At 42.1% G+C, this 23911-nt stretch overlaps 1 protein-coding gene across 1 annotated transcript; it reads right to left on the minus strand.

Annotated features, from left to right (window-relative positions):
- Window positions 1-232: 232 nt before the first annotated feature.
- Window positions 233-22673, minus strand: LOC134672195 (nose resistant to fluoxetine protein 6-like). Its single transcript, XM_063530096.1, has 13 exons — window positions 22436-22673; window positions 18880-19010; window positions 10060-10203; window positions 9774-9924; window positions 8990-9107; window positions 8422-8509; window positions 5460-5626; window positions 4738-4923; window positions 4132-4311; window positions 3379-3529; window positions 3119-3302; window positions 1865-2007; window positions 233-1050 (listed from the first exon to the last, which is right to left on the minus strand). The coding sequence occupies exons 1-13, from the start codon at window positions 22509-22511 to the stop codon at window positions 880-882; spliced, it is 1890 nt and encodes a 629-aa protein (XP_063386166.1). The 5' UTR covers window positions 22512-22673; the 3' UTR covers window positions 233-879.
- Window positions 22674-23911: the final 1238 nt, after the last annotated feature.

A 23911-nucleotide genomic window follows, 5' to 3' on the forward strand; every position in this document is an offset into this window, starting at 1 on the left:
AAGTGTTTATTTATACGTCATAATTTCATAAAAGTTACATAGTAATGAACTCGCTAGCGACTTTTATATTGATTGTCACTGTGACAAGGCACGAAATGGTACGGAAATTCAATTCTTTGACTGTACCTACTTCTTTTGTACCTACTTAATAACACTACACGCGTATAAAACTTATGAGTATGTTAAATATGTATATTAACTAACCTATAAATATTTACATAACTGGTGAAATCACTCTCATTTTAGTCCTTAGTAAATTAAAATTGTACTTATTTTAACAATCGTTGTACTACATAGGTATACACGGTGAAATTTAATCGGTGATCTATCTAATTCAGCAATCAACCGTCTGGGCTATAAAAGCGCTGCCAACTTAGCTGGGTTCAACTGTATCTTGGACTCCTATATATCGGGTGGAAAAGAACGAAGGACTTTTACGCAAATTGGGCATTGTTCAGGCTACGGACTTTAGTTTTCACTTTAATCACGTTAATATTTCTAACCGTTTTTGAGATACAGTTTGTTGAACATTAGTGCGAAAATTCTGCATGTTTCAACCCTAGCAAGTAGATCCTATTGAATGACATGACATGTGTCAATTTCAAATGTAAATAACTTTGTAGGGTTGTCACTGATATAATAATATTTCATTTTATTGATTTTGTTTTACTTTTAAATGCAGCTTTACTATTGTAATAACTGAAATAACTCGATTGTAGATCAATTAGATAACACTATCCTTTCAGCTCAGTCTCTAGAAATGTTCCACCCTGTATATTATAGCTTTCACAATATTGTGTCAGTCCTGTGATGACGTTTTTCGAGATGATTTGACTTAGGAAGAACTGACTTTTCGTGAAATATCTTATCAAGAGAAATTCAAACATTCTCATTCCGTTTGGTGACCACAAGATCCAAGTCTATCGGCGCTGGCACCCGCTCCTTCTCCGTCAAAGCCTTAAACAGCTCTATAGCCGGCAGTTCAGCCAGTAGACACAGAGGGATAGCTGCCAGGTGCGACAACACAGATGCCGTTATTAGCAGCGATATCTGAAATAGAACAAAGGATTTAAGAGTCAAAGCCATAAACAGTTCAATAGCCGGCAATTCCGGCAGGAGACACAGAAGGACAGCTATCTACACGAGTATAGGCCAAAGGTATGGCGGCATCTTTTCGAGCATACATTTTTCTTGATTTTTGGAGGATTATTTATCTTATACGGAGTCATATATATCGTTGGCCAAACTAAATTGTCTTACAAATGATAGTGTAGTAGCGTGACCAAGCTGCGGGTTACTGGTGACCAGGACACGTAGGATGACGAAGTGGATAAGGGACACGCAGTAAGACAGCCTCTCAGGTGTACAGAAGCTTCGCTACAGAAACATGACCATTAAAACGGTATCTTACCAAAGATAGTGTAGCAGGGTGACCAAGCTGCGGGTTACTGGTGACCAGGACACGTAAGATGACGAAGTGGATGAGAAACACGCAGTAAGACAGTCTTTCAGGTGTACAGAAGCTTCGCTACAGAAACATGACCATTAAAACGGTATCTTACCAAAGATAGTGTAGTAGGGTGACCAAGCTGCGGGTTACTGGTGACCAGGACACGTAAGATGACGAAGTGGATGAGAAACACGCAGTAAGACAGTCTTTCAGGTGTACAGAAGCTTCGCTACAGAAACATGACCATTAAAACGGTATCTTACCAAAGATAGTGTAGTAGGGTGACCAAGCTGCGGGTTACTGGTGACCAGGACACGTAAGATGACGAAGTGGATGAGAAACACGCAGTAAGACTGTCTCCTAGGTGTACAGAAGCTTCGCTACACAAACATGACCATTAAAACGGTATCTTACCAAAGATAGTGTAGTAGGGTGACCAAGCTGCGGGTTACTGGTGACCAGGACACGTAGGATGACGAAGTGCGTGAGGAACACACAGTAGGACAGTCTACCGAGTGTGTGGAAGCCTTTCCACGCAAACATGGACCGTAGAGCCGCTGAAACAAGGTCACACTGTTAACTGATTTTAATCAAACAGGGAACAATGATTACTGGCGTCCACGGGAAGAATATACAGTTATATTCTACGACGCCTGTGGCCTATTTTATAAAGCTACAAGTTACAATTTACAAGCGGAAGTCTCTTTCTAACCCTATGTGTTAGAACGAGACTTCCGCTTGTAAATCGTAACTTGTAGCTTTATAAAATAGGCCACTGGTTGGCAGTCCTCGACTGTGCATTTTTCCAGAAACTTCCTCCCTCTCACAGCTAAAATGTGGAATGAACTGTCGCTTGCGGTATTTCCGAACCGAATGACCTTCAAATCTTCAAGAAAAGGCGTACTCCCATTGTAAACGCTGGCAATGCACTTGCAGGGGTATCTAAATACTCCGCATGCGTCCCTGGGTGGTGCTAAAGAGTAATCAATTCTGGCTGCTGCGTTGCTCTACTCGATACGAGAGCCCCGCAGCAAATAAAATAGAAGCGGTTGAAGAATGACTCACGTTAGACCGGGCCGTGATCGGGCCGGAACATCCGGGGCTTACTTTTCTATGACATGACAGGTTCACGTGATGCTTTCCATAGAATGATGCGCTGGAAGCTCAGTCTCGGACACGGCCCGGTCTAACTTGAGTCATCCTTAATACATTGCCCCTGTCTGATGCCCCGGGCCTGGTTCCAGGCGTAGCTCAGCCTTCGACATTCCCAATACGCCACGCCACATTTGCCAAGCATTGTGGCTCTGTCCCTCAGACAGCCTACCTACATTTTTCCCACATACTTGAATGCTTAAAAGGTTTACCCATACGATCGATGTACCCCACGGGTAGGGAGAGATGGAAGATTAGATTGTAGAGCTGAAAAATACTCTATTAAGGAATCTACTCACATTTGCTTTTAGTAACACATCCGAGCATGAAGATAGCGAAGCAGATAGCGACGAGTGGGCGGTCGAGGGCGCTATAGGTGATCGCGGCCCACTGTGGGGGGTTCTCTTCGTGGAGAAACGACACTCCCAGCCATACGATGGCCGTGCCCATGGGCAGGGAGAGGTGGAAGATTAAGATGAAGAACTGGAAAATACTCTTATTAAGGAATCTACTCACATTTGCATTTAGTAACACATCCCAGCATGAAGATAGCGAAGCAGATGGCGACGAGCGGGCGGTCGAGGGCGCTATAGGTGATCGCGGCCCACTGTGGTGGGGTCTCTTCGTGGAGAAACGACACTCCCAGCCATACGATGGCCGTGCCCACGGGTAAGGAGAGGTGGAAGATCAGGTTGAAGAGCTGGAAAATATTAATGTTATTAGGGTTTTGAATAGAACAACTCTGAGACGTGTTCATTCGTAAAGTTCTAGTTCACCTTGCTGTCTCTAAGCTTGATGCCCTTCCTCTGGATCTCGTATAGCACGAACGCCGCCGCCATCCCACACGCGTAGCCCGCCAGGTTCATCCACATCGGTAGATACAGCTTCGGCAGGATCGAGGACTTGGAGAAGAGCGTACGGAGGTCTCTGTCAAACAAACACTAGAGGTAGTTATTAAGAATACATGTTCGTGAACACCATAAGGGTAACATTCCATTTCTGACCGCAGCTGCACGACTAATACGAACGTGTCGGTGTTATTGTCAATTTCCATAGTAAAATTAATGGTAGTGCTGCTGTCGTTGGAAATGGACTGTCACCTTAAATCGCTCCATACTGGAGAGTTTCCATTCAGACAAATTTTTAGCCTTCCTAAAATAATTCTGACACATGAATCTCATGATTACCATACTTAATGGCCCTCTACTGAGCCGAGCAATGTTTTTTCAAGACTGAGCCCGAGAAGTTCAGAATTTCCCCACAGCAAATAGCGAAGAGGCGATTAATCATGAGCTTATGCAGAATAGTTACGTTTTTGCTACGATATATATTTATATGGTAAGAGCAATCCATTAGAACGTTACTTACATACGCTACTTTATACTTTTCACAATATCTACTAGCAAGCTAATTTTTTAATCGATGATTGGTATTCCATGGAAGTGGAACTAAAAGAACCAAACCAAACCTGATACTACAGCATCCTAGTAAGCAAAGTTCATCGAAACATAAAACTGGTATTAACTTACTCAGGACTCTGCGCAGTGATAATCGGCGTCAGCTGATACCAGTAGACCACAAAGCCAGCCGCGGCAGCCGAGCACGCCAGCAATGTCCCCAGGATCGGCAGCGCCACGCTCCGGTAGCGGACCAACACCAGCAGCAACAGCATGCCGAGGATGTGGAGCTGCATGTCTACTGCTAGGTACCTGGATGGTTGAAATTAGAAATGAGTCTAATGATGAGGAAGTTCTAGTAAGCGCAGCGTCGTGCATTGAGCATTGGCTGTAAGCTTCCCTACATTCCTCAGAATTTGTGAGTACCTACTATATAGAATATGTGAGTATTAAAGAATTTAGGATAATTGTAAAGCTAAGCATATGCTGAAACGCAGGCAACGCAGTTCACACAGCGCAGCGCAGAGTAGATTTTGTAAAGCATACTTATGATGTCCTTGCGGCTGCAATGTGCGTAGCTAAAGGACGTTCTATACTTTACAAAATCTGCTCTGTGCTGCGCTGCGCCATTTACGGCGCCTGCGTCCCAACATAGGCTTAGCTAAAGTCCGGCAATAAATGTTGGAATAGAATAGAAATGCAAAATGATGCAACAAAAAATCAACACTGTAAGCTTACCAAGTATGTCCCATGCAGAGCTTGTTCAACGGCAGATGGTTGTGGACGTACAGGATGTGGTACCACCAGCGTTCGCTGCAGGCTTCAGCTTCGCTGTCCACGTACCAGGACCACAGAGGACCTGAGCCTAACTGTGGCAGCCAGCTGATAGTGAACCAGAGTATGATGCCTGCGACTGGCGTTAGCCTGGAAATGATGTGACGTTTTAGGCAAAGTAACAATTTGTACTAGTTGAATCAGTACGGCTACCACCAGTTTTGACAATGACAGATACGCTCGCGTCTACGTAAATTACTTTCTATACATCTCGCTTGGACTAATATGCGAGTACGAGCGAGGTGCATAGAGAGTAAGCTACTTAGACGCGAGCGTATCTGTCAATGTTAAAACTGGTGGCAGTGGTTCAGGATTGCAAACCCTTAACCACTAATCGACACATTTGGATATGAGCGTAAAAAAATTAAGATATTACCCCACACAGTTAACAAGTCAGGGGCTGTCCATAAATTACATCATTGATTTTTGACGATTTTTGACCCCCCCCCCCCTATAATCATCCAAAAATCATGCTTCAAATGACCCCATTTCCTCCTACTTCATGCTACCGTCATCCGATGTCCAGACCCCCCCCCTAATTTGAAATGACGTAATTTATGAATAGCCCCTCATCGGTGGCATAAGGTCCACCGATGTGCAGTGAAGAGTGTTGTTGTTTGTACTACCTCATCCATCTGTTAACAACAGCAACAAGGGCCTTTAGCGGAGTGAAGGGGCTGCTCTCGACGCCGATGAGGGTAGAATAGGACAGCAGGAAGCCTGAGAGACAGAAGAACGCTTGCAGCCACACTGGGGAGTTCATCACCGCTTGCCCGGCAAATGTCTCGTAAATCTGAAACATATTGTCAAGTTTAGCATAAGGTCAATGAGCAGAAAACGCCTCATAAGATTTTTGGTTGGGAAGACCGTTTAGGGCAAGAACATACGTACTTTGCTCAGATACAATCAGAAATGAAGCGCTTCACTCCTTTTGTTCTACCGACCTTCTGTAAGACGGTCTTCCTCACATTGACTAGGTGGCCCATAGCTAAAAAATCTACTTAAGTATACACAATGCTGAGATGGTGGTCGTGGCAACACAGAGACATGGACGCTTCCTCCGGGTGTCATAAATTATCCTAAGTCACTCAAAGGGAAATGGAAGGCAACCATTCACTAACCACGGGTTAGTGGGATAAGGCTTATAAGGCTTTCTCTGATTTGGTCATCAAAGTCGCAAAAAACACCATTCCCCGAGGGTATAGAAAGGAGTATGTCCCAGGTTGGAACACACAAAGTGAACTTCTATATAAGTCGTACCAAGCCACAGGAGACCATGAAGTGGGCACAAAACTTCTGCAATCACTAGATCTGAACAGAAAGGAGAAGTGGGAGTCATTGGTGGCGAAAATGGACTTTAAAAAATCTAGTAGGAAAGCATGGCATACGTTGCACAAACTGACAGGGAAAAAGTCGTCACCTAGAACTAACCAGCATACAGTACACCCCAACGCTATTGCAAGTCGCATGGTAGAACTAACACGGGCAAAGAGAGATAAGCTAGTGACAAAGAAAATTAAGCACAAGCTGACGGAACTCAGACGTTCGATGCCAAGAAATAGCGAACTCTCTAAAACGTTTTCCATATATGAGGTAGCCTCCGCAATAAAGCAGCTGAAACCTGGCAAGGCGGCTGGACCAGATAAAATTTATAATGAATTTATCCGGAACCTGGGTCCAACCAGTGTCAGCTGGCTTGCTGCTTTGTTCTCGGATATTCTGGTAAAGAACCATATTCCGAAAGAGTTCAAGAAATCGAATGTCATAGCTCTACTGAAACCTGGAAAGACCGAACACATCCCAGAAAATTTCAGACCCGTGTCTCTTCTTAGCTGTGTTTATAAGTTACTTGAGCGTCTAATTCTCACAAGGATTACTCCTTACATAGAGGCCGCCACTCCGCCGGAACAGGCTGGATTCAGATGTGGACGCAGCTGCACCGATCAAGTTCTTGCTCTCACCACCCATATCGAAGCTGGTTTCCAGAATAAGTTGAAGTCCACCGCCGTCTTTATAGACCTAACAGCTGCTTACGATACAGTCTGGAAACACGGCATGATATACAAGGTTCTGTCAGTAATCCCGAGCCGAGAAATCGCAGACCTGCTGTGCAACATGCTTAGTGAAAGGGAGTTCGAGGTCTTCCTCGGTGACCAGAAGAGTAGGAGGAGGAAATTGAACAACGGGCTTCCTCAGGGCTCTGTCCTTGCACCACAGCTGTTCAACCTTTATATCCATGATCTGCCACAAACCACAGCCAGAAGGTTCATTTATGCGGACGATATTGCCCTAGTAGCCCAGAGCCGTACATTTGGGGAAGGCGAGAGCCAGCTTAATACGGATTTGAAGATCTTGGAATCGTATTTTCGAGAGTGGAGACTCATACCGAGTGCCAGAAAAACAGAAGTGTCCTGCTTTCACCTAAGCAACCACCTCGCTAAACACGAGCCAACTGTCACTTTAGGTGGTGTAAGATTACCATACAATCCTTTCCCAACATACCTTGGTATTACTTTAGATAGGACTCTAAGCTATAAAAAACACCTTTCCAAGCTCTCGCTTAAAATATCGACCCGGAACAACATACTGCACAAGCTATCTGGCACCTCATGGGGTGCATCTGCGGACTGTCTCCGTTCAACGGCTCTGGGGCTCGTATATCCCACTGCAGAGTACTGTGCTCCAATTTGGCTACAAAGTGCACACACGCAATTGGTGGATTCCAAGCTCAATGTCACCATGCGATGCATTACTGGGACAGTGAAATCTACACCTTGCCACTGGCTTCCTGCGCTCAGTCGAATCCCACCTCCACATTTGAGAAGGAAACAGGCGCTGCTAAGAGAGACTAACAAAATTAGAGCATGTCCGTCTCTCCCAATGCATCAGGAGTTTACCAACCCGCCTGTGGCGAGACTTAAGTCCCGTCGCCCGGCATACGCAGCTGCTGAAACACTCACACAAAGTTCCTTCGACGTACAGCAGCTCTGGAAACAAGAATGGATGAGGCTAGCTGACGGTACCCCGGCCGCGAATATCGACCCGACTATATTGAACAAGGGGACCGACCTTCCTAGGAAACTATGGTGTCGCTTAAATCGCCTAAGAACCGGGCACGGACGATGCAACTTCTTCCGGCATAAGTGGGGTTGGAGTGACTCCGCGCTATGCGACTGCGGCATCGAGGACCAGACCATGGAGCACATCATCCAGCGGTGCCCACTCCGCGCATACCCGGGTAGCCCGGATGATCTACTAGACTTGACGCCCGATGCTGTGCAGTGGTTGCAAAACTTGGATGTTGCCTTATAAATAAAAATACTATGTATACAATTTTTGCCTATGTGACCATATCGCCATACGATTAAATAAATAGTGGGATGGTGCAAATGCCCTCCATTGCCCTTTGAGCGACTTAGGATTGAGACTAAACAAACAGTGTCTCTGCGAGATTTGACAAGGAATCAGATCCTTTAGAGAAGTACGATGGTAGTCATATATTAAATAGGTAGCTCTGAGGATTTCCGATTTTAAGTGGTAGGTGGATGGAGCATATAATTCAAAAACCGCTAAGGTAAGGTTACTTACATGTTCGAGAAATTGCGGGTTGTCAATAAAAGAGGTGCCTGTCAGCAGCAATACGTGCGCGAAGATGACACATTGCATGCCCATCACTCTGGAATAAGATATTAAAGAGATAAATATATTCATAATTGAATCACGCAAAAATAGACACAATTTAAAAAAATAGACACAATTTTTGACAGAAAGTCATGCTGAGACAAAATATTGCTACCTACTGATTGTGCTGTTTTGTCATAATCAACATACACATCGAAACCAATCGACCGATTTTTTTTCCGTCACGTGCAGTAAATATTACCTACATTTGACTTTAAAACTGACGAAGAGTAAGTAAACAGATGCAAAAGTGCTATCCTCTTTAGGAATGGAATTCATCCATGCATTTTTGCAACTGAGTGTACCGTTCAGTTACTGGCTCTATGGCTCATTTTTAAGCTAAATTGATATTATTATTGTTACTTGGTCAAGAGGCAAAGTAATAGGTGCTACAAAGTATAACACGGTATACAATTCTATCGCGGTAGACCCGTTTGTGTAATTAAATATGCTACAAAGTAAGTAAATAGTGTACCTAATACCCTCCATACAAGCCACTCCTTTCATCCGCTGGTCGCTGCGCGGTTTCGTTCGGTCGTACGTCAGGATCTGCCAGTTGCGTCGCAGAGAGAACGCGACCACGATTCTAGGGCCTGAAAACGATAAGAAACAATAACGATAGAAATTGTTTTGGCGTCCGCTTTATTTATTTGCAAAATAGTCGACTACAGTAGTATTGCAGCGCGACGTAGCTGCAGGAAACGTCAAATTTAATGTAGATTTCTAGATATATTTGGATGTTTTCTGCAATACTGCTGCAGTCGACTGCAGACGGTAGTAGTCGCACTCCATTCCATTTCTGCCCACAGCTGCTCTAGTAGTACGAACGCGTCGGTGTTATTGTCCATTTCGATAGTAAAATGAATGGTAGTGCTGCTGACGATGACGTTGGAAATGGACTGCAGTGGCGGCGCGTCTAGATTGTTCGTAGGCAAGCCGTAGCTAAGTTGCCCTTCCTTATCCTCATAAGTTTAAAGAAAATGGCCCAAGAGCCCGAATATCATATCAGACAAGCCAATGGGAATCGAGTTCTATGGACGCTCCGCCACTGATGGACTGTCACCTTAATACTGCGGCAGGAATGCTGGTGCAGTCTCAATCCGAACGTCACATACACCTAGGTCATTTTCCTATAAAAATCTTAATCTGTGCTCGTGGTTAGCATGCATAGCAAGATAGCGAATGCATTTCTGCTCCATTGCGGTGAAAATTTTGTTGACAATAATAGCTAGAGGAGACGGCACACTTTATCGGCTTACATTTGACATCAAACCGGTCAGTGATGATGTGCGTCGCAGTAGCCAGAGCAGCCAACACCACCAGCGCAAGTAGTAGTACCGCCAGCGCCCGCGCGTCGTGGCCCGTTGAGGTTGCTGACACACATAGAGACCGCGTGTTGTTGAACTGTGCCTGGAAAAAGTTATGGACAAACGATTCACTTCTTTGTGAAATAATTTAGAAACGTGGCGCACACGGCACACCTGAAGTGGCATAGCGATTGAGAAGAGCCAGCATTTATAAGCGTCAATTCCTTGGTATGGTTACCTGTACACCGTAAGGCCGCAGGCCCTCGTTGACGCAGCTCCGCGCGCGGGTCTCCGCCGGCCCCTCGGCCTCGCAGCGCGTGGCGCACACGCCGCGATGGACGAGCGTGCGGTTGAAGTGGCGTAGCGATTGTGAGGAATAATCCTGCAATCAATGTCAGTTATTGTCAATATTGTGTACACAAAATGACAACCGTTTATCGTCGACTAACGCCAATCGAAAGGTAGGTAATATACATGTAAGTATCAAGATGACACACGCGTACAGTCAGCAGCAGAAGTTGCTAAGCGGGCGAGGTGTTCAAAATTACCTTGACACGCTCTTATTCTCTTAACAATAAAGTCGCGTCAAGATCATTTTGAACACCTGGCCCGCTTAGCAACTTCTGCTGCTGACTGTACAAACAGCAACACTCCTACATCGGTGGACCTAATTACAAAAGGCATACCATTACTTGGGCAAAAGGTCCACCGATGTACAGTTAACAATGTGAGCAATGGTACCAAAAGTCACGTGATGATCAGACATCGTACATTTTCCAGCATTTTTTGTTGCCAGCGGCGTGGTGTTAACGGAATTGACATAAATAATTTCAACCCTAATGATTAATTAGCGTTAATTACGTTAATATTAACCTTAATTTACCATTTCAGTTGAAATTATCTATACCAATTCCGTTAACACCACTCTCTGCTGCACCAAAAATGCTAGAAAATCTACGATCATGCATTGGTGATGATTTCCATAATTTATTTAAGTTTCGATTGCCTTTCGTTTTCTGTAAACGATAGTAAACGAACGAATCAAGGTTGAGCTTTAAGTACATGCTGTTCATGTGCTGCTCAAATCTATAAACATATTTATTTACATAGCAAGAGTTGAAAAAAAAAACAAACGTTAAAATGAAAACTGAACTATAACAAATCTTAAACTGAACGTATAAGTAAAAAATGCTCCCCAGGTCACCTTCATGGTCACGTGCATGGTGGCTGCCAGAGTTAGCTTTTTGGATGGCCATGCTTATCCTCTGACCGAGGTAGCTGCCAGCCCTCCGGTCAGCTGAGGCACAGAATAAATAATAGTACTAGGTACAGAAGACTCACTCTCTAACAAAACGCGTCTGTTACGATCAGCACAGATATGGCCGCTAGGTGGCGACAGCGCCACGCGCGGCTTATGGCAAACCCCAAAATTGGGAACGAACGGATGTACTTTTAGCTACCTGTAGCAAGCGACGAAATCGCGGAGTGAGACACGCCTGGTTATGGTGCCCAGCCAGCGTATTATGGATAGCTTTATCCATCTTTATCCACGTGATAAAATAACTGTCACTTTTTAACACCGTGGGATAGAAAGTGACGGACACCGTTTTATCACGCTGTCACGTAGACAAGAACGACCATTATATCCGTACAGAAGGCTGCCAGCGTTAGCTTTTTGGATGGCCAGGCTTATCCTAGTTATCCTCTGGCCGAGGTAGCTGCCAGCCCTCCGATCACACACACACAGTGATCCGTTTGACCCCTATAGGGTCACCCCACTGGCGTCTAGTCAGCACAATGAAAAATGGCGTCGCTGCGCAGTATCGATGTCTAATTAATAGGCCCAAATGAATGAACTCACACCAATCACTAATCACTAATCAATGTGTAAGTAAGCGGGCCTATAGGAGCGCGCATGCACTGGCCAGCAGCGAGCGTCGGCGGCGCCCGCGCACGGGGTTAAGGCCGCTCGCGTAACCATGTGGTAATCTGGCCGACTTGATGTAATCCCACAAGAATTTGATAAGAGACATTGACATTTTACTTATGATTAAGTTAACATTTTATCATAATGAATAATAGATCGGGCGCCGGCTGAGGTACAAGGGCTGCGACCTTCAGGCTGGGTCTTCAGGTAGCCATTGACGAGGCTTCCAACAGTCCAAATAGCGTGGCTGCAATCCAAAATCGGTCCGTGAATTTCAAAACCTGGTACGTTTAATATTAGGATGCCGTCCATTTGGATTTATCCATTGTAACGGCATCCATTTGGAAGGCTCGTCAGTGGCCTACTTTATCTGGTCCAACAAATATCTTTAGCTATTCAGTGTGGCAATGCAGCTGAAATATTTGAAACGCTAGGACCAGACAGGAAACAGTCTGCCCTTAATTGTTCAAATGGTAATTTTTGACAAGACTTGTTTCGGAATCATAAATTTTTTTATTGATTTTATATTTTTTAATTAATATTTTAATTTTATTATAAGTAGTGTTATACATATGGAAAGTTTATTTGAACACCCAATATTATGGTTAAGAAACATGTTGTGGGTTGTGGATAAAATTTTATTAATACCTAATGTATTTTGTAGAATGTAGGTAGTATAAACTTATAAATTGGCTCTAATCTTTGGAATGTGCACGGCGCTCGGCGCACGATGTGAAGGCCGCTCGCGTACCCATTTTGATTATAAATTAATAATCTGACCGAATTGATATACTGCCGTATTCGAACTTCAAGATATTCACAAGAGACGACACGTTCTAGATCCATTCTAGATACGTTATAGTTTAGATATCAACTAGTTCTCTTTTGCAACGCAATTCGGGCGACTAATGTCACTTTTACGTCAGATAGAGTAAGATATCTATTAGATGTGAATTAGATCTCTAAGTAATATCCTGTGGGAATCGTTCAAGAGTATCTCCAGAATCGCGCAAATGTCAAATTTGACAGGTTAGATCTTAAACATATCGTTATCGTTCCTTGGTGATGTCTAAAAGATGTCTAATAGGTAGATGTCTATTTCATAATGCGAATCGGGCCTGTAATCCCACGGCTCCACACATGAGCGTATAATAAAGAATACATAGACATTTTTATTACTATGATTAAGCTACGAGCGGTCGGGTTGAGCTGGAGCGAGGCCAGAGCGGTCGCTGAAGATAGGAAGGCGTGGTGCGAGCTTGTGAAGGCCCTTTGCACCTCTGGGGTGCCTTAGGACAACAACAACATGATTAAGTGAGCGAATACCTAAAGACAAAAATATTAAAGTAAAGGTATCACGGTAGATCGGGCCGTGTCCACTGTCCAGGCTGGTAGTTCCGGTGCATCGTTTTCTATGGAAATCATCACGTGATCGCCTGTCATGTCATAGAAAAGTAAGCGCCGGATGCGGACACGGCCCGATCTAACGAGAGTCATCCTTTAAACAAAAGCAAAGCACGGAAACTTGCAACGGAAGGCTGTCTCGCGGGTTTTTACCTTTAAAATTTTGCTCTTCAGAGACCCGGCTATATCACTAGTTATTTTATAGTAAAATTATACCGCTAAAGTATGCAGGATAACGATAACGATATACAACAAAATGAATGAATAAAAGAAATGTTTTCTTGATTTATTTCCATCGAGGCAACTTTTTACTTTATATTGTGGTTAGAGTAGTAGGTATTCTTTCATCATAACTATAACTTTACGCTCGAGATAAACTTAATAGCACTACCAAAAGCTAATGAATGCATCTAAAATATTTGTTGATTATGCATTTGTATAATATATCTATTAATAAACCTGTTTAAAGTAACATTTGAAGGCTAAATTAGCTGTAAAGTTTAAATTCAATATTAATGATAATGATCACTAACATGTTTACATTTCGTACCTTAATGCACGTTATAAAGGCGGTAAACATATATAATATATGCTATCTCTTTAATCTCTTACATCGACTATGCATACTACATACTTATATGCAATTCTAATTAAAGTTAAGGCTACATTTTACGACTTGCTGCACCTTGTTTTGATTTGCACTTCATCATCATTCTTCATTTTACAATGTTTATTTTGAGTGTATTTGTTATGTTCCTTATGACACAGAATAAATAATAGTACTGTTTAGGTACAGTAAAACACGCGAGCTAGTTCAACACTGGTTTATTATCTATGAATGTAGGTAGATACAGTATTTTACAAGTACCCTTAACTAATATACTACATCTCATCCCTTTCGGAAAAACAAAACGTAAAAAGAAATATATAATATATCTTTATACATTTTACTCAGGAGAAAAAAACTAATTACTTAAATTATGTACCTATATAATACACACAAATTAATTAACAGGTCGCTAGTTAAGTTTCATTTCATTAAGTGAGCTACAAAATTAAATAATACTACTTAAATAATAACAAACTGACAAATTTACATTGCCATGCCAATAACAGAGATATTCATATAACTATTTCTATCTATATAACTACTCTTAATGTCCAAAACGAACATAACCGCCAAGACTACCAATGCAATCTGAGTCTTATTGCATAGAAATTAAGGATGCTAATAAATTAATTAGTAATAGTGCATAATACGTTCATCTTGGACACAATAATTAAACATATTTAACAAGATAAGGAATAGCTTACTAAGCTACTTGATTTGTAACATCTGTGCGTCTGACTACTACTTACATATTAAAAGAGGTCATCGATCTTTGGATTATTATGTAATGCCTTTGCTTTAGAACGCGTTAGAGGTGGAGAAATACGAGGTAATTGACAATTTTTATTCTCTTTTTGAACCGTCGATGTACTGGGACCTGAGTCAGACTGACCTAATTCCGCCTTTACAACCGCCAGTTCCGTACTGGGGCCGCCCTCAGGCCTATGGGTCTCCGGCGCCGCCTGGCGCGCCACCAGCTGCCGCCGGTTGCGCCGGTATCTCCGACCATGGCTATCTGCTACTACAAATGACCGCGGTTCCGGTGCGCTGCCTACAACTGTAACCGGTTTTTTATCGCTCCCGTCAATAAGTATTGCCCTTTGCCCCGGCCATAGAGGTGACAATAGTTTAGCAGATCGATCGTAATTTTTCTTTATATTATCCTTCTGCTGCAATAATCTTTCATAATTTAGTTTATTATCGACGCGTTCATGCAATAATTTAGTTTTAATTGGTAGTTTTGTATGTAAACGCCTACCCATTAACATTTGCGCCGGCGAATCTAGATTTTATCTCGGAGTTGATCTATAATTGAGTAAGCTTAAATAAAAATCTTCCCCTGAGTCTTGAGATTTTTTTATCATGGTTTTAATTGTTTGAACCGTACGTTCGCTTTTCCCATTAGATTGAGCATATCGCGGAGATGACGTCACATGTTCTATTTCCCAATCAAGCATAAACTTTTTAAATTCGCACGAGCTGTAAGCAGGGCCGTTATCGGTCACCAACTCGGAAGGAATACCATGTCGCGAAAACTGTTCCTTCATAAAGTTTATAACTAATTTGCTAGTCATATTGTTGAGCATGCCTACCTCGACGTAGTTCGAAAAGTAATCTACTAAGACTATGTAGTACTTCTTCCTGTACTCAAAGATATCAGAAGCCAGTTTCGACCAAGGCAAATCCGGAAGCGTATGCTGCAGTAGGGGCTCGCGACGCGGTGCCGGCGCATGCAGTGCGCATGAGTCACAAGCACGTACACGGCGTTCCACGTCGGCTGACATGCCCGGCCAAAACATTACCTCTCGTGCACGACGCTTACATCTATCTATACCTAGGTGCCCTTCGTGTATTTTACATAACATCTCGTGGCGTAAACTGCGAGGAATGTAAACACAATCATTTTTAAATATTAAGCCGTCAATGAATTGCAACGACTCACGATATGGCCAAAACATATTAACGCATTCGCTAACATCCCACCTGTATCTGGGCCATCCGTTGCAAATATATTGTATTATCGTTTTACATTCCTCGTCTTTTGCTGTATGTTGTCTAATTACGTCTAGTTTTTTATTACTGACCTGCACGTTTTCAACTAAGAAACACGTTTGCAACTCGACCTCGTCAGTGATGCGATCATGCATCAGCTCTGGTAGCGGCGCGCGCGACAATGTGTCGGCTATGTACATGTACTTACCGGGCGTATACTCGACCTTGAACTCGAAGCCTTGGACTCGCATCATCATGCGCTGTAGTCGCGCTGGCACAGCCGATAGAGGTTTAGTGAACAGAGGTTCTAAGGGCTTGTGATCAGTCTGAACTGTCACATCGCGACGGCCATAGATATACTGCTTGAACCTCTCCACTGCAAAACAAATGGCCAACATCTCCTTTTCTATCTGAGCGTACCGTGTCTGTGTGTCCGTGAGCGTGAGCGAGGCGAACTCCACGGGCCGCCCGCCCTGAAGCAGTACCGCGCCTACGGCCACACTGCTCGCATCTACCGAGATCACTACCGGCAGCTCTGTCGAATATAATGCCAACACTGGAGCTGATGCTATTTTAGCTTTTAATAGGTCAACAGCCTTTGAATGGTTATCATCCCATATCCATTCCGAATCTTTTTTTAGCAACCCTCGCAATATAGCAACCGAGTCTGAGTAGTTTTGGATAAACTTTGATAAATAGTTTACTACCCCAAGAAATCTTTCTAAACCCTTCCGGTCCTCGGGATAGGGCATTTCCATAATGGCGCGAACCTTCGAATCATCTGGGCGCATCCCCTGTTCATCAAATTTATGGCCTAAATAGACAATTTCTGTAACGCTAAACTTACATTTTTCTTTGTTGTACCTGATGCCAATTTCGTTTGACCTTTGCAACAAACGCTCTAATCGAGCGTCATGTTCCTCTTGTGTACTACCCCAAACAATGACGTCATCGATGAAACTTTCAACACCATCCAAATCCTCCAGGTATTGTCTTAACTTGGCGTGAAATACCTCAGGGGCACAATTTACCCCATAAGGCAAACGGAGAAACTGGTACCTACCGAACGGAGTTGCGAATGTGCAGAGGTCGGCACTGGCGTCGTCCAGCTGCACCATCCAGAACCCTGAGCGCGCGTCGAGCACGCTGAAGTAGCGTGCGCCACGTAAGCGCACGGCCAGCTCGCTCACCGTGGGCAACGAGTACTGCGCGCGCCGCACCGCGCGGTTTAAGGGTCGGGGGTCTAAGCAGACTCTAAGGTCACCGTTTTTTTTCGCTACCAAAACTATAGCATTAACCCATTCGGTGGGGTGTGATACCTTTCGTATTACGCCAATTTTCTCCATGCGCTGTAATTCAGTATGTAACTTGTCACGCAAACCTAATGGAATTTTTCTTGTCGGGCACACCACCGGTTGTACATTGACGTCAACTACTATTTTATATTTACCGGGTAACTTTCCTAGGCCCTCAAAAAGATCACAGTAGTTCTCTAATTGAATAGCATCAATCCGGCGAACCAAACCTAATGTCACACAGCCTCTCAGTCCCAGGACATTTCGACAATCCAAATCAGCCACCATACACTTTAACTCATATTGTTTATTTCTACAAGACATCAACAATGTGCACTTACCTATAAAAGGTATATTGTGTTTGGTATATGAATACGCACGCTTAAGAACCGGTTTCAATTCGCTTAATTTTAATCCTAAATTTAAGTACTCGGCCTTCGATATTACATTTAACATAGACCCCGTGTCTAGCTTAAACATTATACGTTTGTTATTACATGTCATTAACTCCAGCCATTCTTTCGGTAATTTAGACTTAGAGTCCTGGTTAACAACATCAACGTAAAACATACCGTCCTCCTCGTCCGAATCGTCCTCCGCCAAGTCACACACCTGGTCACGTATCACTTTGCGTTGACTACACACTTTAGCGAAATGCCCTCTTTTTTCACACACATAACACAAGGCACTGTAGGCTGGGCAGTGGTCATCCTGAGCGCACCACACTCCACCGCACTTCGCGCAGGGTCGGCGCGCTGGTCCCGGCGCACCCGCGCCGGCCGCCGGCGCCGCCCGGCCGCCGCGCCGCGCCCCGCGCCGGTTGGGCGCGCGCCGCCGTCCGCCGGCGCTCGCGCGCGCACCGCCACCTCCTCGCGCACCGGATCCCCACACGGCATCTACTCGAACGTCCTTTGCATCTCCACCGACACGACGACTCTCCTCGTGTGACATCTCCGCCGCCTGACAAATTTGAATCGCTTTTGCTAATGTTAAATCGTCCGTGCGAAATAATCTATCACGAATAACATTATTATTAATTCCGCACACAATTCTGTCACGAATAAAATCGTCTGTCAACGTGGTAAACTTGCAATCCTGACTTAACACTCGCAGCGCTGTAACATATTGATCAATGCTTTCACCTTCCTCTTGGTTTCTTACAAAAAATTTATACCGAGCCACCGTGATATTCGGCTTCGTTCCGAAGTGTTCATCGAATTTTTTCAATACTTTGTCGATGTCCTCGCTCTCCTTTTCTGTCAATGAAAACGAAGTGTATACTTCGTAGCCGGCCGATCCAATGAGGTTGACTAGCAGACCTGCCTGGACATCGGCAGTCTCTTTGCTCACTCCGGAGGCTTTCAAAAACACCATAAATTGCTTTTTCCACTTGCGCCACGCCTCGGCCCGCGTGGCCGGGCCGCCTTCTAAAAGCAATTCCGCCGGAGGACGCGCGTGTTCCATTGTTTTTTTTAATTTCACAACCACCAATAGACTTAAAACTTGCCGAAATAAGACACTAACGCACCAAATAATCGCAAACTTCAAATTAAATTAGTGGCCACCGCTGTCACCATGTAGTAAAACACGCGAGCTAGTTCAACACTGGTTTATTATCTATGAATGTAGGTAGATACAGTATTTTACAAGTACCCTTAACTAATATACTACAAAGACTCACTCTCTAACAAAACGCGTCTGTTACGATCAGCACAGATATGGCCGCTAGGTGACGACAGCGCCACGCGCGGCTTATGGCTAGCCACCAAAAGTCTTTTTTAAGTCAACTAGACTTAATTAGGACCCAAAATTCTTTACTACAGTATATACCTTTAGCAGTTGCAGCGTCGTCTGATTTCCGGAGACCAGGGCAGCCTCCAATACGCAGTACACGTCACCAGGACGCCGACAACGCGCCCAGTCGTCCAGGTCAAACAGAGGCGGCACGGAGTCCAGTGTGTCTGAAATGTTTGTCTGAAATTTTTAAGACGAAAGTGGACGACGGCACGAATCCGGGTCTTCATACAAACGTAGTTCCCATTTTCCTCCTCTAAATTAATCGGTCGTTAATAGTAATTGGCCCAAGACCATGAGAATATGGCCCAAGATCTGGCCGTGACCCTGGGGTCAAAAAGTTAGAAGACGAACTCTAGAACGACCGAGTGCGCGTAACCTAGACCTTTCGCTAGAGCTAAATGATTTGGGATTTTTTTAATGTTTGTCTTAATTGCTATCATCTTCCTAACGATGTCCCAATTTACCTTAGCGCATTTAATAACTGGAGTCGCCTTTAAAAGCTTACCCCTCTGCCGAAAACCTTGCACAATTGTGCAAACTTTTGTATGGACTGACGGCTATTTGTACTGTACGTTACGTACAAATCATGTAGAAATAGCAATATATTTGAAGTCCTCTCCCCCGCAAAAATCGACAGACTATTTCGTACAGAAAATGACAGCCATGACGTCTCCAGTTACTAAACGCTCTAAAGGGGCCCACTGATTAACAGTCCGCCGGACGGTATCGGCCTGTCAGTTAGAACAAAATTTTGACAGCTCCGAACTGACAGGCCGATACCGTCCGGCGGACTGTTAATCAGTCCCAACTAGCAAAAAAGTCTCAGATTGCGCACTTTATAAGAGTAGTGAGCTTATAGCGCTCTTATTTTTGTTTTGAACTTGTCATCGCTCTTATATTAGTCTTAGACAAGCTAATACGCACTTTAGTAAGTTTAGTCTTATTACCTAGTCTTATATATGTATATTAGAGCATTTTATAATACCATTATAAGCCTCTCGCTCTTACAATAACATTTACTAAGTCTCATTGAACTTGAGAGTACCTGGTCTTATATCCACATTCTCTAAGTTCATTTGATCTTATAATAGACTTTCTAAATGCTATTATAAGAATGTAAGACTAATATCAACATGGCATAATACTATTATGAGCCTCTCGCTCTTACAATAACATTTACTAAGTCTCATTGAACTTGAGAGTACTTGGTCTTATATCCACATTCTCTAAGTTCATTTGATCTTATATTAGACTTTCTAAATGCTATTATAAGAATGTAAGACTAATATCAACATAGCATAATACTATTATAAGCCTCTTGCTCTTACAACAACATTTACGAAGTCTCATTGAACTTGAGAGTACGTGGTCTTATATCCACATTCTCTAAGTTCATTTGAACTTATATTAGACTTTATAAATGCTATTATAAGAATGTAAGACTAATATCAACATAGCATAATACTATTATAAGCCTCTTGCTCTTACAACAACATTTACGAAGTCTCATTGAACTTGAGAGTACCTGGTCTTATATCCACATTCTCTTAGTTCATTTGATCTTATATTAGACTTTCTAAATGCTATTATAAGAATGTAAGACTAATATCAACATAGCATAATACTATTATAAGCCTCTTGCTCTTACAACAACATTTACGAAGTCTCATTGAACTTGAGAGTACCTGGTCTTATATCCTCATTCTCTTAGTTCATTTGATTTTATATTAGATTTCTAAATGCTATTGTAAAAATGTAAGACTAATATTAACATAGCATAAGAACACTGTAAGTACGTACTTTTCTGATCTTACTAAAGCTATAATAAGATCAACAGCAGCACTTTAGTAAGATATTAGAGTGATATAAGATCAAGACACTTATATCACAATAGAGAAGATCAATATCAGATGGTTTGATCTTAAATCGTTTTTGGGAACACTATTGTTAGTATTAGTAATTCAACATGGCCACATCATTTGTATTCAGAATGCTTAAAATACTCTAATAGTGCGCTTGAAAAATGCACCTACATCAATGGCTGACTATCAATACAAAATAAAGAAATAAAATAATTATAAAAATATTCAAATACCATATTTGAGTAGGCGCATAAAGTTTGAAGTGTAAAACAGGGTCTACTTTACAATAAATAATATTTTCCCATGTGAATACTTACCCTGAAACATAAACAGACGATGATAAACAGCACGTTATTATATTTAAACATAATTCATAAAAAGTATGATAAACACTTACACTAATATGTTTTTGTCACGTTGCAGTTAATTTCACCCGTATATTTATACTTCACAAATAGAATGTTTCAAACCAAAATAAGCTTATTTAGGCTTACAAGATTCTAACGTTCGACCAATATAAGCCTATGTAGGCTTACAAGATACTTACGTTCGACCAATATAAGCCTATGTAGTATGTAGGCTTACAAGATACTTACGTTCGACCAATATAAGCCTATGTAGTATGTAGGCTTACAAGATACTTACGTTCGACCAATATAAGCCTATGTAGGCTTACAAGATACTTACGTAAAAGCGATATTAGCCTAAAGCAGCTTAATATAGTTTTGAAAAAGATTACTGTGAATGCAAACAACATTCAATTAGACTGATATTAGAACGATATTAAAATAAATACGCTTATGCTTTGTGCCCAAACCCGGGCTTATACGATGATATAAAATCAATATAAGAGCGACAAAATTGTAGTCTAGAGACTGTTGTTAGCGTGATTTTGCTAGTTGGGAGTGGGCCCCTTAAGCAATTTACTAATGGCTCACCTGGGATCCGCTCAGCAACCTAATCCCATTCATGTAATTGAGATGCATAAATAAAGCATTAAAAACATTAGTAAATAAAATTTTGCAAACGAGGTTTATAGATTCACGACAGCCTTAGGCATCGAAGGCTTTGCACAATGTGGTAAAAGGGTCAAACAGAATACCGTGTTATGTCTTTCCTGTAGACATACACAAGAGTTAAGGGCTATAAAGGTTAATTTTCTTATTTAACCCTTATCCACGTGAAAAGGTCCTCCTTTTATATAGAGAACTATGATAAAATCATTACTTACATGCCCACAAGCTGTTAACTATTCCCCACAGGAGAGAAAACTAGTGTGTTCGCGCGAACTGTACATTTTTCTCTCCTGTGGGCAATAATTAACAGCTTGTGGGCATGTAAGTAATGATTTTATCATAGTTCTCCAAATAAAAGGAGGACCTTTTCACGTGGATAAGGGTTAAATAAGAAAATTAAGCTTTATAGCCCTTAACTTTGTGTATGCTACAGGAAAGACGTAACACAGTTTTCTGTTTGACCCAAAAACGTTTTAAAATTGTTTTGGTAGGTTGTTTGACCATTCGTAATCACCAAACGTGTACCATGCGTCATTGAAGAGTTCTGTTCTGGTCATCATCAGCAGTTCCAGATGGTTTTTGTAAGTTTTATTATGTTTGTTAATTTATTTCTTTGTTTCTATCAATAAAGAATCCTTTTAAAATTAGTTTTTAATTTTAACGGTTTGGTCGGAGTTTTGATGGAAGATAATAAAAATTATTTCCACTCACCACTAAACTCCACGCTCCCAACCATCCACAAATTCACAACAAACAACAAAAACAACACAACAACAGCGCGCACCATTTTGAATAAAAACACACAAAAGTCAAAATCACCAATTAAGTCAATATTCCACACACATCATCCACTCACGCGCACGCAAGACAAGTGGCCGCGCTAACCGACTTACGAACGAAGTTGCGCAACTTCTGGGGTAAGGTCGTCTTGCCAAAAGCCTAACAATCTCCTTAACGTGACGAGTTAAAGACGGTTTCTACTATACATATAAACAAGTGTGCTGGTTTCGACAGGTATTACGTAGAAATGGGGTTTTTATAATCCTGTTGGGATTATGTCATAAGGTAAACGTACTAGTGCCCGACACTATCATGGATACTGACATTACTTTGACGGAATGACGTTTTTAGTGATAGTGTAGGGAGTGTCATGAAGGAATGACGGCAAGTAATGAAGTTTATTTTAATAATTTCCGTCAGAATTGGAGTTATGTCAAAGTAATGATACTAGAAATGACATTATACTGACAGTGAATTGGTTAGAATGATGGAATCAGAAATGACAGAAAGAATGATGGACGATAATGAAGTTATTAAACATTTTTAATATTTTTGAAGAAATGTCAAAATAATGACATTATACTGATAGTGAGTGGAGCGCATCACTCTAATCCCTCATTCCGTCATTTAAAGTACTTTAGAAGAAGGTTTTATACTAACAAGAGTCATTACTGGCATTTAAATCAATAAGTGAAGTATACCTACTCTATTATCATTGATCTAAAGTTTATTTTCACTTGACTCTTAAGGAAAAAGGAAAACATGCAGAATACGACGCACAAAGAAAATCTCTGTCCCTTTCTAAAAGTTTCCATACATGAAATAAAAATTAAAAACCTTTTATTTTATGTTGTTTACAACAATTTAATTATATTTTTACCGGGAAACGCGAAAATCTAAATTTAGTTATCTGCCTCTTTATCGTTCGAATATGCAAAAGTGAGGATGATGATGATGAAAAGTGATAGATAGATAACGAAATTTCGTGTTTCGCGGTAGACCCCCAGATTGTGATGGATTGTGGTAGTGGCGCCCCCTACGCAGAGTTTCGAGTAATATTCCCTATTCAGGGAAATAGAATAATATTACGCAATACTCTGCGTAGGCGGCGCCTCTAGCACATACTGAGGGCTTACCGCGTAATTTCGTTTTCTGCCTCTTTATCACTCTTGCGTATTCGAGCGTCAGAGACTGATAACGAAATTTCGATTTTCGCATTTCGAAGTAGACACTCTGAATTTGCCAGTGGACCCTACGCCGACTTTTGCGTAATATTCCCTTTTGCGTTTTATTTCGTGCATGGAGTTCAATATATTTTTTATAAGTTCAAAAACTAAAACCCGACTACTGCAAATCGCGCTCTAAAAAGTATGAAACAAGATAGAATTCTTATCTGAAATTATCAAG

The sequence above is a fragment of the Cydia fagiglandana genome, chromosome 16 (genome assembly GCF_963556715.1).
Source record: "Cydia fagiglandana chromosome 16, ilCydFagi1.1, whole genome shotgun sequence".
In the NCBI taxonomy this organism is placed as follows: Eukaryota; Metazoa; Arthropoda; class Insecta; order Lepidoptera; family Tortricidae; genus Cydia; species Cydia fagiglandana.

Coding starts and splice junctions, on each gene's coding strand:
- LOC134672195 (XM_063530096.1), bottom strand. CDS start 22,511: ATGGTGCGCGCTGTTGTTGTGTTGTTTTTGTTGTTTGTTGTGAATTTG. Junction 4,312..4,737: donor CTCTGCATGGGACATACTTG/GTAAGCTTACAG, acceptor TCAACCATCCAG/GTACCTAGCAGTAGACATGC. Junction 2,008..3,118: donor ATGTGTTACTAAATGCAAAT/GTGAGTAGATTC, acceptor ACCTTGTTTCAG/CGGCTCTACGGTCCATGTTT.